At 37.1% G+C, this 15937-nt stretch overlaps 1 protein-coding gene across 5 annotated transcripts; it reads right to left on the bottom strand.

The window, feature by feature from the left end:
- Positions 1–179: 179 nt before the first annotated feature.
- LOC100636268 (dedicator of cytokinesis protein 1) lies at positions 180–15772 on the bottom strand. Of its 5 annotated transcripts, none has more exons than XM_020003826.1 (54): positions 15594–15771; positions 14528–14623; positions 13906–13946; positions 13120–13175; positions 12965–13061; positions 12710–12802; positions 12453–12596; positions 12296–12361; positions 12075–12223; positions 11872–11953; positions 11643–11706; positions 11427–11562; positions 11235–11317; positions 11130–11173; positions 10755–10836; positions 10481–10608; positions 10336–10434; positions 10173–10245; positions 10004–10110; positions 9582–9729; positions 9434–9531; positions 9158–9342; positions 8981–9080; positions 8873–8925; positions 8611–8728; positions 8327–8400; positions 8131–8237; positions 7726–7871; positions 7246–7455; positions 6927–7024; positions 6763–6859; positions 6547–6706; positions 6343–6414; positions 6178–6254; positions 6023–6108; positions 5838–5942; positions 5717–5777; positions 5499–5630; positions 5164–5271; positions 4903–4992; positions 4754–4855; positions 4620–4706; positions 4503–4557; positions 3825–3912; positions 3666–3750; positions 3506–3592; positions 3262–3432; positions 3113–3196; positions 2683–3008; positions 2399–2546; positions 1760–1876; positions 872–1126; positions 696–818; positions 180–354 (listed from the first exon to the last, which is right to left on the bottom strand). In XM_020003826.1, the coding sequence occupies exons 1-54, from the start codon at positions 15652–15654 to the stop codon at positions 313–315; spliced, it is 5796 nt and encodes a 1931-aa protein (XP_019859385.1). In that variant the 5' UTR covers positions 15655–15771; the 3' UTR covers positions 180–312. The 5 variants fall into 5 exon arrangements, with proteins under 5 accessions (XP_019859385.1, XP_019859391.1, XP_019859398.1 ...); XM_020003832.1 differs by having other exon boundaries at positions 180–351; XM_020003839.1 differs by having other exon boundaries at positions 2411–2546.
- Positions 15773–15937: the final 165 nt, after the last annotated feature.

Genomic DNA, 15937 nt, shown 5'->3' with positions numbered 1-15937 from the left:
ATCTTATTGTGGGCTGAAACTAATCCCACAAGACTAGGCTGAAACAGATGCACTTGTGTAATAACACAATAATCTTCTTGTGCAAATGAACGATGATACACACTTACACATAATGCAGCACACACACACAGGCACAAAGATAGAAGAGATCATAATGATAGTTTATTTATTTAAATTAATTGAGAGATAGCTATAAGAAAGCGTCTTTTAAAAAGGTATCACAAAAATGAATTAAGTCAAACACTAATCAATAATAATAATAATAATAATAATAATAATAACAACAACAATAATAATGATGATTGCAGTTTTCTATGATTCACCATTCTTTAGAGCCTGTAAAGATGACTGCTGCTATAGCAACAAAAAAGCTTCAATAAATAAAAGAGTCATTAACAGATACAGACACAAACACAATACAGTAAGACATAATACCATTGAAATCTTTTATATGTACAATGTACATAATATTATATGCCAGTAGCAACACACATGGATAAACAAAACAGATTTTAAATAAACAATAATGTAATAGAATATTCCAAAAAGAAAGTACATGTACATGTATATGAAAGAAAAAGTAAAACTTACTGTACATGTACACATAAAATCATACACAAAATTAATGTGGAGCATATGTACTGTACATGTACATTATAGATGTACATACACACATGTACACGTATTTCTTTTACTTTATGCATTTTCTTAGGTACAGGTGGTGGAACTGGTTCACTGTCTCTATTAAGACCAGCTGCAATATCTTTAACACTACGCAATGGAGAGGCATCAGGGCCAGGACCAGAATTACCCTCTCTCTGTTAACAAACACACAATGTACATGTACATTAATAAAAGTTATAATATTTACTCTTGAGCTGTGATTAGGGGAAGCAGCTGGTGACGTTTTCTCAAAACCTTCTTTAGATGGGGCCTCAGCAGATTTAGATTTACTGAGGCCAGTCCCAACATTACGTACAGAGGCTACTCTCGGGGGAGGACGTGGGCCATCGTCCGTAGCTTCTCCACTACTGGTCAGACTAGTTGGACGGGATTGATTAGGAGAGCCTGAGGGAGTACGAGAGTTTCCTCTTCTCAATGGAACAGTAGGAGGATCAGCAGCAACCTACATCAGTAAAACTCAGTAAACTAGTAGGAATAACAATAATACCATGTACATGCACATACATTTGATATTCACTCTGTGTTACCAGGCCCGTAGCCAGGGGGGGTTCGGGGGGTTCGGACGAACCCCCTGTTGTAGCTGCAAAAAAGTTTTAGAGTAGCTCCTGTCATGAAGAACAGCACTGCAAAAGCAGGATTAGCATTTTGGCAACAGCGAGGAGCACAGATAGCCATTATAGCTGAGTCAGCACATGGCTGAGATGCGTAAATTAAGACCACGCCTACCAACCACGCCCATTTTCGTCAACATTTTTGCTGTGCGCTTCGCGCGCAGCAATTTCCGAACCCCCTATTTCAAGTTCCTGACTACGGCCCTGGTTACATACAGTATATTATTAGTATACTATGATGTCGCATATTTTAGTATATCACAGTACATGTACATGTATATCATGAATGTAGTCTAGCACATTCATAGCACATATATAGTAATACATGAATAATTGAATATAGTTAATTTTACAACTCTCCAATTGGCAAGAGGCAAACCTGTCAATTTAGTTATAGCCAAACTATGGATAATATGTACACACACACACGCACACTGATTGACGGCACTCAACTCTCGTCTAACCTGTTTATTAATCAATTGTGTGGGAGGCGGAGTTGGTGCTGGCGGAGTCGGCGACATCGTGACACTCCCTCTTCGCTGCTTTGTGGGGACTTTTGGCGGCGGGGGGTCATCGTAATCCTAAAAAATATAAAAATAACAGTAAATGTTTATTTTCCTCTTTCCACGTAGAGCACACACTCTCTCTTTATGATGTCACTTCCTTTCATATCAACTTGAGTATAGGTGTGACTAGTAGCAGTCACATGCCAACTCTTCCATTAACACTACTATACACAAGGCCATTATCATAATTGATGACTATAGCAATAGTGTCTGTAATAACAATTTTTTATAATCGAAAATTCAATCAATCGTCATAAAATTATATATATATAATTATACATGTATATGAAAATGATTAATAAAGTACAATCTTAGACTCTACACACTAAAATACACACACACACACACACACACACTTCATCTCTCTCTCTCTTTCATGCAGTTTAGAAGTATAGTTTGTAGTTTCTAGGAGAGAGTTACTCCATTGACCTGTAGGACAGTAACCATTCAATCACAGTATTACTTATAAAGTGTATAGTGTATGCATGAACATGTACATAATGTATTGTGTACACGTGTTGAATTGAATGCACTCACTCTGACACTCACGGGAGCTCCAGGGGTCCCCGGTGTTCCAGTTGATTCTTGTCTCCGCTGCATTGGAGGGGTTGAGGCCCCCAGAGGGTTACCCTCGGTCTGTGCTCTTGTCCTGTGCTCAGGCACTGGGGGAGGATCAGCCTCTTGCCTAATAAGGCAATGGGAACACATACATGTACATGTACATGTATTAGTAGTAATTAAATGTACATGTACATATATGGCTATGTGTATACATACTGTACGAGTAGGTGTAAATATTGACTGTATTAATTATCACATACTCTTTCATCTCCATTATAGGCGAGCCTGATAGTCCCTGTGATTTCTCGTAAGACCCCGATCGAGGCCTAGCCCCTCTCCCTGACTCTTTTAAAGCTTCTCTCCTACGAGACGAAGAGAACTTCCGAGCTCTTGATTTGTGATCCGGAGAGTTCAGATCAAGGAAGCCGGTTGGGTCGTAGCAGGTGCCGAGGTGATCGTCTGAGTGCTGGTCGCCATATTTGGAGAGGTACTCCTTCAGGAGTTCTTCCATTCTCTCGTGGAGTTTCCTCATCGTCTCTGGGCATATCTCACTGTGTAACTGAACACCGTCTTGTAATATCTGACCCTGCGGTACAAAAAAGAGGAGAATAATAAATATAATAATATAATTTTTTTGAGTAAATCTACAGTACATGTAACTATAGTTAAGAGAAATAAGAGATTTCTTACCAAAGTTTCCATAAGCATTTTGAGTCTTGGTATTGATGTCTTGTAGTTGGGATGTTCACTGAGATATTCATGAGTGAAGAAAACCTAAAACCAAATTAATAATATCAACAATAATAATAATAATAAATACAATACTGTATCCTTCTCACATCAAAGTTGCTGACTCCTCCATTAACAGCTGCATCAAGTGTGCCGTTGAGTTTCATGGTGAGTGGGTTTGTGTTGTGTCTCTCTGTCCGGTAGCGATTGATGAGTGTCCTCAACTGATTAACATTGTCCTCTATCAACTCGGCACCATTTTCTATCGGATTCAATACAGTCTGGAGGAGAGAGAGAAAATACATAAGTAATGTGCACGTATATATGTACATGTACATGTATACATGTACTTACTACTTCAGAATCAACTACTGGAAACCACCTCAGTATACCAGGGAACTGATACTCTGTAGTATAGACTGTTCTCTCAATATGAAGTGTCTAAAAATAATATTAAAAACTTCCATTAAATACACTGCATGTATGTTGCACAATAACTCTTAGTTACTCTAACCTTGTACTCATTAGACTTGTCTTTCTTTCCTTGATGGAATGGCCTCTTCAAAAGGAAGTGTTTGACATTATTAGTGCGGCAATATCTGGTGGAGAAAAGAGAGAGAGAGAGAGAGTGATGGTGCAAAATGATTATCTCTTCTCTCTTGCTGTACAGTACCTAGTGATCTCTTCTTTGACTTGTTTTCCTTCAAATTTCTTCATAATGTTAGGATCAGGCAATGGCTCAACAGCACATGATTGTATATCTGAAGAAGAAATAATGAAGTCATAATATTTCACAAATTTAAAATGGCCACAACTCGAAAAATATTTGTCGGAATCAGCTCAAACTTGGTACACAGCATAAGTACATCAATATATATCAGAAAATGTAATAAAAAATTGGGGTAATTTCGGAGCCATTTTTTCGAAAAAACCATGGGCTATAGCCTTGGGTACTTTTCAGAATTTTGGCATTTTCTAAAAATGGCCGTAACTTGAAAAATTGAAGTCAGAATCAGCTCAAACTTGCTACACAGCATAAGTACATCAATATGTATCAGAAAATGTAATAAAAATTTGGGGTGATTTCGGAGCCATTTTTTAGAAAAAACCATGGGCTATAGCCTTGGGTAATTTTCAGGATTTTGGCGTTTTCTAAAAATGGCCATAACTCGAAAAATATTTGTCAGAATCAGCTCAAACTTGCTACACAGCATAAGTACATCAATATATATCAGAAAATTTAATAAAAATTTGGGGTGATTTTGGAGCCATTTTTTAGAAAAAACCATGGGCTTGGGTATTTTTCAAAAATTGGCCCATTTTTGAAATGGCCTAAGACTTGTTTCATTACATTGATCAGTAGACTCGATAATATCTAGTCCAGGAGGCTCAAGTTTAGTCAAAAACTAAAAATTAAGACAGAGAAAGGGAGAAAGAGTTAAAGTGTTAAAGGGAAAGGATCCATTACTTTAGCAAAAGGGAACGTTGATTGAAGACGTGCATTGAAGTCGGTCAATTTCTCAAGCTCCAATCCACGGAATATATAAATCTTATTCTATAAAGATACAGATTATTATAGATGTACATGTACATGTGACAAACTTTTAAAAACGTTGGAAAGCCTCCAAAAAATCCGACTCGAAAGAACATTGGCTCAGCACGAATTTCCTTCAATATGCACATGTAGAATCTAGAAATGGTTTCCTATTGGAGAAGAATAAAAATGGAGTCCTCCCTCCTCCTCCTCTTACATGTATTTGACTCAGTTTCTCATAATCAAAAGTAACAGACTCCAACTGGCCAGCAATCTCCTTAGACTGCTCAATACCATATTCCCACAGCTACACAAAGAAAGAGTAACACATACAGTAAATATAAAGGATAAGCATAAAATTATAATACATAATGTGTGTATAACACTTCTGTATTATACATGTACATGTACTTGCATAAGACATAAGTATAAAGGATAAAGATACAGTGAAATAGACAACAAGGAACAAATTGTGTACCTTTCCTTTGTCAAAATAACTAATGATATCATTGTACAGTGCCATCTTCCTCTCGGCCATTGACTGCCTCTCATAAGGTCCTTCAGCTTTGAGCATACTAGAACTCCACTACAAAACACACACAACAACAATAATAACAATGCATTATAATGTACATGTACATTGTACATTGCACAGGTTTAAAATCTATGTGTACATGTACATGTACAAAAGCATGAGCTTCTAAATTAAATTTAAAAGTCAGCTAAACATGTACTGTTGTACTAGCATATAATATACACAATGTACATGTAATTTTTATTGCATTTTCATGATGCTGCTGGTGTTATTCTAACCTGGAGTAGCTGAGCATGAAGGAGGAGAGTGAATGCTGCTTCTATCCAGTTGTTGCTTAGCTTGTGTAGCTCAGCAAGACGATAAATGTACCTCAGATATATCTCCTCTCTTCCAATTGACTTGTAGAAATTCTACAAAAAATAATAAAATAAAGCAACAAGAAAAGAGAGGTACATTGTAAATGTATACATGTACATGTGTACATGTACGTCCTTACCAAGAGATTAAATACAACGTGCATGTTTAAGTCCCTGTACTCATCACCAAGATGAACCTCCCTATATAAACAATGATAAAAATAATAGCATAAATTGTGTACATATAGACAAACTGTATACCTATAGTCCAGTAATCTTTTGAGAAGTTCGGCCAGTGAATTTATAAACTTCATCCCATTTGCACTTTCATTTGCCATCGAGTGTGACTTCCATTTCTCAGTCAACCTAGCGAAAGTTGAGCTCACATGATTGTCATGTGACGTGTACATGTACATGTACAATGTACGTGTGTGATGGTGACTTACATTTCCTGTAGAGAAATCCTATAACTTGGATCACCCATTCCATTACTGACATACACATCCAACTTATCAATCATCTCAATCTCCATCTACAGTAGTGAAGAGAGAAGAAGAGATGTACAAGCTTCATTGTCATGAAGAGAGTCCATTTTCCTTACTCTGTGAAAGTTCTTGTTGTACTTCCATTCGTGTTCCATCATGTCAAAGAAAACTGGTATGGTTGCCTTTCTCAGGCCTTAAGAATAATACATGTAAATGAATGGATGAATGGTCACAAGTATAAGTATTGTACATATGCACTGTATTAGGATGTTAATAATTACCTTCATGAGGTAGTAAACTGACTTTAAGGAAAGGACCAACCATTCCAGGAACAAAATTGGCTTGGAAATTACCTAAAAATTATAAAAATTAAAGAACAAGCTTTCTTCAGTATCTTCTAACTAGTAAATAATACTGTACTTGTATTACAAGTACATGTAAATGTAAATCTCTCCTTCTCTCTCTCTCTCATTTCCATCCATTACCTAACATCCTCCACTTATCAAGCATCAGTGTGTTCATTGTTAGCCTCATGTCTCCATAAAGGTCAAGTATTCGCTTTCTCTTAAGCTCTGTCATCTTCTCAAGCTGGAGTGACGGCTGGCAGCAGAAATCAACGCACAAATTAAAGAACCTTTCCCAGAGCTAGGAGAAAAAAAAGAGAGAAAGTTAAAATCAAACTCACAATATGTACAACTTACATTACAGTTGAAGAATACAGTTGAAGTTCCCTCAATATCATCCAGGTACTCTTCTACTAGTATTCTAGCAATCTGCTTCACAGCTCCAAGTATTATACTACAGAGAGTGGATGGGGTTATAAAGGTTACATTGTGTTGCTATGCTGTAGGATTGATGCACTCACTGATTGTGCAGGAGTCTAAGTGAAGACCATTCTTGAGGATGTAAAGCAGTTACTGATATTATCTCAGAGTAAGTGTAGAAGGTGGTAAGAATGAATTCCTAAGAAAAAAACACAATAAGAAGATATTCATTAAAATGATGAACCACCAGACACAGTAAAAGTACTACAAAATTATCAAATCTACTGCAACTACTATTTGGTCTGTATTTTAGTATGCTGGTCCGTATTTGTACTATAGTCCATGGATTTGGACAAATTTTTGAAGGAAAAACTTAAACTTGTGTATGCAATCGTGTTGCGAATCCTCTCCCTTTCTCACTTCAAGGTCTTCTTTAATGTCAAAGGTAGCCCTTAGCTTCCTGTAGTGATCAGGAGTCATTAGTTCAATGAATCCCATCACACAGGACACACAGAGCCCGAGCTGTGGGTGCTGGCGGTCTTTGGAAGAGTATGATAAATCATTAAAACATTCTAGAAGAGGACGAAGCATCACATTAACCAAGACACGCATGTCATTATCTCTGTCAACCTGTGAAAATAATAAAAAAGTAATTAGGCATTGAAAGGAATCCCTGAATGGTGTAGTATTAAGATTTTGCTGACAATTTATTTGCAATTGGCAAATGTATACATGTACATGTACATGTACATCAAAACATGCAAATGCAATTAAATTCATAAAATTAATACTCCAGGCTGTTAAAAATCAATCCACAATTGAGGTTATTTATTAAAAACTTTCTCCACAAAATTTTCATGCTAAACTGTATACATGTACATGTACAAGTGTAAGTCTTACTGGTGGGACACTGTGTAGGTGGACTATGACGTTTCCCATGATCTCAAGTGATTTCTCGAGATCATCTCTCTGGATCCCTTCCTCTCTCTGACTGATGTGATACTTGATGTGACGGAGTATGGCACGCAATACCACCGACCGAGACTCTGAAAAATAATGAGAGAGAGAGAGAGAGATGAATAAAAATAACTTGAAGAGGACTATTATACTGTACATGTACATTGTACATTGTACATTGTACATGCATTTTAAATCAAAAGTTTTCAAAGCAAAAGTCTTAATACAATGTAAGACTTAAATAGTACCTACAAAATTACATGCCTTTTATTGTTTTAAAGGCGCAATATCATGTACATGTAGTGGGTTGCACTGCTACGAATATGCTATGGGTATACTGTTGGTCACCTTTTTGAGTAAAGAGTTGACTGGATACAACAGCTGCCAGGAAGACATTCTTATACACCCTGAGTTTAGTCTCTTTGATAGTTAGCAAGAAATCAGCAACAATTTGACTAAAAGAGAGAGTGAAAACAAGATAAAGTAACAAAGGAACAATAAAAATACTAATAATTATTATACAATAATAGTAATAATAGTTTACCCTAGTGCCTTGACTGATATAACCTCCAAGAGCAGATCAAAGATTTGTGGAAAGAACTGCATAGCTTGAGCTTGCTGTGAACATAAAACAAACAAATATCGATTCCTTTAACCTCTCTTACCACCTTGTACTGTAGATGTACATGTACAACTTATAACCATCACTCCCTCCTTACATTAATCTAACTCTCTCCCTCTAGTAGAATGTACTGTACATGTACATGTACATGTATGTACATATTTTACATGTACATGTACATGTACATGTATATGTATTATACTCACAGCTTTAGGTGCCACTAGTTCCCCCTCAGGGCATTCCTTAGCCATCATGTTACAAGTGACTCTCAATAACTCAATGAGGCTGTGCATGAACTGCTCATTACCCTTACCATGAGTTGTCCTACAAAATAAACATACCAATAATACAGTACTTGATGATTACACATGTACATTATAGTAATAATAGAAGGAAATGACAGTCAGTGCAAGCATGAATATAATACTGGAGTGTGGATTATGTACATGTACATGTACATGTACTTACTGGTCATAAAGATATCTTGACCTCATTATAAACTTAAACAGAAACTCAGCAGCCTATTAAAGGAGTGAATGAACATAATACATGCATATGCCCATTATTCTCCTGTACCTTCATTGTCTTGTTAATGATTTGAATTTCAACCTTTCTCTTGGAATTATCCATTAACATAACCTGCTCAAATATGTACTTCATCTTCTTCACAAGAAAACTGGAAACCAGGAGAGAAAGGAGAAAGATCAGAGAATGTAAATGTATATGTACTTTATTCTTATCATTATTTCTTACGTGTGTATCGACGTGACGTTGAAATGCTTCTCGCAATAGCTGTCCAAAACCGGACGAAAGTTCTCGTACTTTTCAACAACGAGGAGGCCAATGATGAGGATAAGTGCCTCAAAGACTGGGTCACCATACTTCTCACCTTTCTCCTCAATGATGGCAAACAAAGCATTAAAAGTGTCCACTAAAAACTGAGAGAAAGAGAGAGAGAGAGAGAGAGAGAGAGAATAAATAAAACAGATATGTAATAAAACTTTTAAAAGCAGAGAAAGGTCACTTTACCTTAACAATCTCATTTCCTCCAACATTCTCAATGCTCTTCAAAATCTCAGGCAGTCTATCCTGGTAAGCATGCCAGTGTAGTAGCCTATGCAGATCAGCTGTGGAGGGTTCAAGGATCATATGATAGTCATGTGATATAGTTTCTTACCATTCTGGGTTAGTTTGGTGGAGCATATGTGAGTGATGACACTGAATGAGTCCCTCAAGTGAAGAAACTCTTGAGGACACGAGAGGGAGCCAGTCGCAACGTCTGATAGCTTTGCTAGTCTGTGCGGGTGCTTAGCCAAGTCTTTATACTACAAGGAAAAGGAAATATCGACCTGTTGCAACATGTACAGTGTACATGCATTAATTATTATGAAAAAGACCATGACAAAATGAGACAAAATACATGTGTACATGTACAAGCACCTGTGCAATCATGCCTTTGTTGTACATGTAACTCAAAAAATTTTGGCTCACACTTTCAGCACATACAGTACAGCTAGTATAAAGCTAGAAATGTACATGTACATGTACATATGTATGTTCACATCATGTAGTAAAAATTGTTTGAAGTCAATTCCTTACATTGTACACATAGAGCTCATGCTGTCCGTCAGCTATTGTGGTATCGTCATCTTTCATGAGGCGAAGGTGGGACATTGCAAATGGCTCTGACTTGCTCAACTTGCTGGCTGCAAATAGAAAAAAAGGAGTAAAAATGAATAATAATAATAATTTTTTTCTTTATTCTTACAGATAATAGTCGACTTGTGATAAAAACTAAAACGAACGCGCGACTTCCTCATGGACTCAGGTGGAATCTCAATCTATCAATGATCAACAACGCGTTAGATTAACAGGCAAAGGAATGAGATCAAATATCAGTCATGCATTAAATAAAATCAAAATTTCCGTACCTTGAGCGTCTCGTTAAAAATGGGAGTGGCCAAATGATAATGAACGAGTGACGTGTAAATAGAAACATTTTCCTCTCCGATACCAGGATTGATGCATTTCTAAATAAAGGGACACCATGTACATGTGCATAATACACATGCTTACAAAGGGAAGTGGGTTGTCATCGTCTCCAAGTACTTCAACTGCCACCTCAACGTTCTTATCAGCTCTCTTGCTACCTTTACTGAAGACTCCCTGTTGTAGAGTGAGGTACACATCATGACGATCATCATCTGGAGATAAGGAGAAGAGAGAAGAGAAATAATAGGAGGGAATTCACTAGTAAAGATTCTGACCAATTTATATACCCACGTACATGTACATGTACATGTACATGTACATGTAGATGCATGTACTGTATATGTATGTCTGAACTCACAAGGTCTAATGATTTCGGCAAAACTAAGTTTCTTGACAATAGCAGTAAACCTCTTGAATAACAAAGGATTGTCTTCTTTGACCTGTTGACAATGAAACAGAATGAGCTGATACACATAACAAATATCACATGACACTCAAGAACTGCAGTAGTACAACACAACCAGGCAAAAGATGATTACACTTAAATACACAGCCAAGAGTACTACTACTGTACATTTGTATATACATGTACATGTACATGTACATGTAGTGTCCATGCAGTACATTTAGTAGTATATAGTGAAGTAGTATAGTGTACACATTATACCAAGAGTATTATGTACTCTTGATTGTACTAAATGTACATGCATCATTTCTCTCTCCCACTGTTTACCTTTGATAGTGCTCCTCTTAATACTCTAACTCCAACAAAAACACCTACAAAGGAACAAGAAACAGTGACAGTCCTACCACTCCCTCTGGTGTATGGGGGGCATACCAGTTCCTTTATCCGTTGCGTGATAGACTCCCTGCTTCTTGACAACGTTCTCTAAAAGACGATGATATTCTGCAGGGGGACATCTAAAGAGAAAGACATAATGTAGTAAGTACAAGTACTGTACATTTGTAAAATAAACACATGCCCGATTACAATTAATGTAACTGAGGTTAAGTGGTTACACAGACTTACTGGAAGATGTCAATCTGAGGTTCCTGTTCCTCCAGGATTGGCTCCTTTGTGTTGAGTAGCTCATGTATGGGGAACACTCCAGCACCGTGAGGCTTCCTTAGTGGAGCTGAAGTTTTGCGACCATCCAACTCATTACCTATACATTGTACATGAAAATGAGTAGTACGTAGTACATGTACATGTACTGTACGTGTGCATTATGTTGTATTGCCTTACCAACTCTGATTACTTGACAGGCAAGATAAAGGTCCTTGTTCTGTAAATCTGAATTATCCAAATCCTAAAATGAGTCCAATAATCCACAAACACACACAGAGAGAGCAATACACATACATGTACATTAAGTACTGTACATTCTTATTTAACACATCAACAGTGTCTTATGGTAGATCAATGTACATGTACTGTATGTAGATGTACATGTATGCATGGTATAGTGGCTTACAGTGAAGACTGCAAAGCACTGTCCAATCTTATCAGAATTCTTAGGTAGACACTGGTGGGACAAACAAATCATATAACGCTCACTAGAAAAATATAAAAAATATTGTAAAAGCAAAAAAGGAAGTGTGAACCAACAGAACCATGTCCTCTCTCTCCCCCTCACTATTGACACAAGTACAACTGTATACAGTCAGTCTCCTGTACCTGAGGATCTTATTCAATTTTCCATCATAAAGGAAAAAGAGGAGGTCACATGGCTCATTGACAGGGAGGGCAAGGGCTGAGAATTTAATGAACAAATGATGCTCCTCTTTCTTTGGGGCTGTAGACACAGCAACGGCACGGGAGACTTTCTACAAGAGGAAGAGGATTAGTGACAGTAACAAGAAAATTATAATAATTATTCATGACAATCCAATTCTTACCACTTGTCCTGGTAAGGAAGCAGTTGCAGGAGTTGACTCAGAATTTTGCTGAGATATGCTCCTCATCTGAAAAATACACAAAAATTCAGTAACAACAACAACAACAACAACAACAATAATAATGATAATAGTAAATGTATTTCTTGCTTTCCCTTACTGATTTGAAGAGTTTCATGACACCAGAGGTCTTAGGATTAACCACTTCACCGTTCTCTTCCCTAGCAATCATGTCAAGGCCAAGAAACTTGTTACCATAGTCTATCTTTTGGGCAACTCTTTGCTTTAACTCACGCAACTCATCCTGGAGAGAGAGAGAGAGAGAAAGAAAGAGAGAGAGAGAGGAGGGAAGAAAAGTGAGAGATGTACACGTACATGTATGTAGTAATATGTCACAATAATTTCTTTCTCCCCTACCCTGGGGAGAGTTTTTGACATTATTTGTCTCCTTCTTTCCAAGAGCTCCTTCAGTAAATGCTTCAGCTCCTCAAACTGCTGACGCTTTCCATCCTAAAATAATAATTAACAGCTTGTATAATCCTCCACACCATCGACTCATTTGTTTATTTAACATTGGTAATTTGGCAACAACAAGTATAAACATAAAAGATTGATTAGAAAAATTAAGTGACAAAGGGATGTACATGTACATGTATATGTACATGTACTTACGGCATAAAGCTTCTTCCAGCTGCCACACCATTCTCTGAGAACATCAGATACTTCCTGTACCATTGGATCCTCTTTGGATCGTATTATCTCAGCAGGACTATAACAAAGATATCACACAGACTAGTTGGTTGTAACAAGGGTTGACTATGTCTTACCCTGGATTGATGACATTATAGTCTTTAAGGTGAACATATGAGGCTGGAAACACTCCCTGAGATAAGAGAGAGAGAGAGAGAGAGAGTGAGAGTGAGTGAGAAAAGGTCAAAAATAGAAAAGTCAATCAAAGCCTCAAGTAATCACCACACATCCCAGCTGGTCATCATGGTTAACCATTATAACGACCAGCTGTACATAAGAAAAAGGAAAATGTAAATGTACATGTACATGTACATGTACATGTACATGTCACACACACAGTTACATGTAAGTTACAGGTATAACAAAATGTTGATAAAAGCAATAAATTGAAACTAAATATACACATAATGAGCATGATACTTGGAATAAGAGACGGAGAGAGAGAGAGGGGGGGGATAAGGAATATGTACAGTACATGTACATGTACATACAGTGAAAAGAGTAATTAAAATGTAACACCAAACATTATCTTACTACAGTACATGTGCAGCACATGTACATGTACATGTATACACATGTACTGTACATGCATGATTGCAGTGTCTTAAGTGACAGTAGTTCAACTGTCAGTTATCAGATTATCCTGTTCCCAAAAGTACCACAGTATAACTGAGCTCATCCAATAGATACTCACAATAACTGACTTTTAATCAATTTTAGAAGATCATCTCTTATCATGTCTCTCTCTCTCCTCCCCTCAATTTTATATCTGAAACTTCTGCCCCCCTCTCTCTCCCTCCCCCCTCTCTCCCTCCCCCCTCTCTCCCTTCCCCCCCTCTCTCCCTCCCTCTCATACATTGTACCTTAAGTGACTTGTCTCTGATAAAAAACCCTCTGTACCAACCTACAAGATAACAGATACAATAAATACATGTAAAATAAAGTTTTTAGAAAGAGATCTATAAAGTATAACTATAAATACATGAATTATTAAACTGCATTGCACAGTTAGTAAACTTTAAAGCAATAATTATTTTCGCCATCAGATTATAAAGTACGTGTACATAATGAAGTTGTGAACATCAACATGCTATAGTATTTTGTGCACGTACACATTCAATCATAATTTCTCTCTCTTTCTTTCCTTCTTCCTCCCTCCCTATCTACATGTTGTATCTTCTTTCTCTTTCCTTTATACGTGTACATGTACATGTACATACATACAGGTTCTTGAGACATGTACATGTACATCATAATACAATTACACTGTCACTCAATGTAGATGTAGGAGAAGGTTATAGTTAAATAATAATGCCCAAATTAACAATAATGATACAAACACTATCACAACAATAATAATAACATTATTGCTGCTGTAATGATATTCATTGATCAAATACACATAGTAATTACACAAGGAATAGGATTACAGCACCTGCTGCAGAGTTGGTAATTGGATTTTAAAACAATTATCAATTTACTAACCAGAGTTCTCCTCCAGTATTTGAACGACGTCGCCAAACTGAAGCTTCAAGTAAGGAGAATTCGGATCAGATTGATCAGGGATGAAATCATAGATAGCTAAAGAAGAGACAAAGAAAGTGAAAAGGAATAAATTAGAAAGAAAAAAATAAAGGATTTGTGAGTGTGTGTGTGTGTGTGAGAGAGAGAGAGAGAGAGAGAGAGAGAGAGAAGAGAAAATGAGATATCCTCTACCAAAAGTTTAGCCAAAACTATCATACATTAGGTTAGCCAAACCATCAAACATTATTGCTACAACAAGTTACAACTAATTACAAAGCATAAGCTAAGCATTGCCCTCATTACTGAAATACCACTGGATACAAAACACATGCACACGTGTACATGAGTACAATAAACTCCCTCCCTCTGCTTGATGACATGGAAGAATGAGGAACAAAAAGATAAAAGTACATTAAGCTTTGTACATGCATCTTTAAAAGCAAGTACATGTACATGTACATGCATCTTAAAAAAGTACATGTACATTGTACATGTATTTATGTACATGTACATGTACAGTTATATGTAAAATGCATGGAGAATACAACATGTATTGCACCTTTTTAGTTTAAAGCAAAGCTATTATTATTAAAACATACACACAAGTTTAAATAAAAATGGATTTGCGTTCAGATGTAGCCGTATACATGTAAAATGGCGTCATGTGAATAACACAGATCATCGCTCGACTTTCTGATTCAACACTTTTTGAAATTGATAAAACCTCTCTCTCTCTCCCTCTCAAGTTAAAACAGTTTACAATGTGAAAGGTAAACATTCCCTTGTGCCGACTAATACAGAAACACACAACAAAGAGAGAGAAAGGGGGAGAGAGAGAGAGAGAGAGAGAGGGAGGGAGAGATTAAATGGGGTGAGACAAATTGGACGAGTGACAACACAAAATCAAAGCTATACTAAGCTGGACTGCTGGTATGTGCACGCAATAAAGGTTAGCTTTGTTCCTTTCTATATGTCCATGCATCGTGTAACACGAGCAGGAGAAGTATATAAGGAGAGGTCAGCTTACCCACACCACATTTAGCGTTCCTGGTAGGGACCCAACGGGAGAAACCATCAGAAGACTCCATTGGTCAGAGACTGGCCGCCAATGGAGGATCTGGAGGAATGTAAGGACGAGAGTGAGTGGAGAAAGAAGAGACAGATGTAGACTCAACTTTCTAGCTCCGACCAGAACACAATGTCAATCAAGAGGCCACGCCTATAGGTGGAGCTAAGCGGGCAGTTAATTAAAATTCATAGATGCCAATTATGCTTAATTACGTAAAGCCCCGCCCTGCTAGCTGAATGAGCTCAATTATGTCAACTTGCTGCACAAGATATACAAGAATTTGCATTTTACTAATAACGCAA

This window comes from Amphimedon queenslandica, unplaced genomic scaffold (genome assembly GCF_000090795.2).
Source record: "Amphimedon queenslandica unplaced genomic scaffold, v1.1 AMPQUscaffold_13513, whole genome shotgun sequence".
Classification (NCBI taxonomy): domain Eukaryota; kingdom Metazoa; phylum Porifera; class Demospongiae; order Haplosclerida; family Niphatidae; genus Amphimedon; species Amphimedon queenslandica.
The sequence above is the reverse complement of the archived record's forward strand: the minus strand, read 5'-3'. Positions and strand labels throughout refer to the sequence as shown.

Bases quoted from the DNA above. Each gene is read 5' to 3' on its own strand.
- LOC100636268 (XM_020003826.1), bottom strand. From the start codon at position 15,654: ATGGAGTCTTCTGATGGTTTCTCCCGTTGGGTCCCTACCAGGAACGCT. The intron at 10,111-10,172 runs GTAAGAATAAAG...TTCTATTTGCAG, and splicing joins TCACAAGTCGACTATTATCT to CCAGCAAGTTGAGCAAGTCA. The intron at 3,197-3,261 runs GTGAGAAGGATA...ATTTGGTTTTAG, and splicing joins GAGGAGTCAGCAACTTTGAT to GTTTTCTTCACTCATGAATA.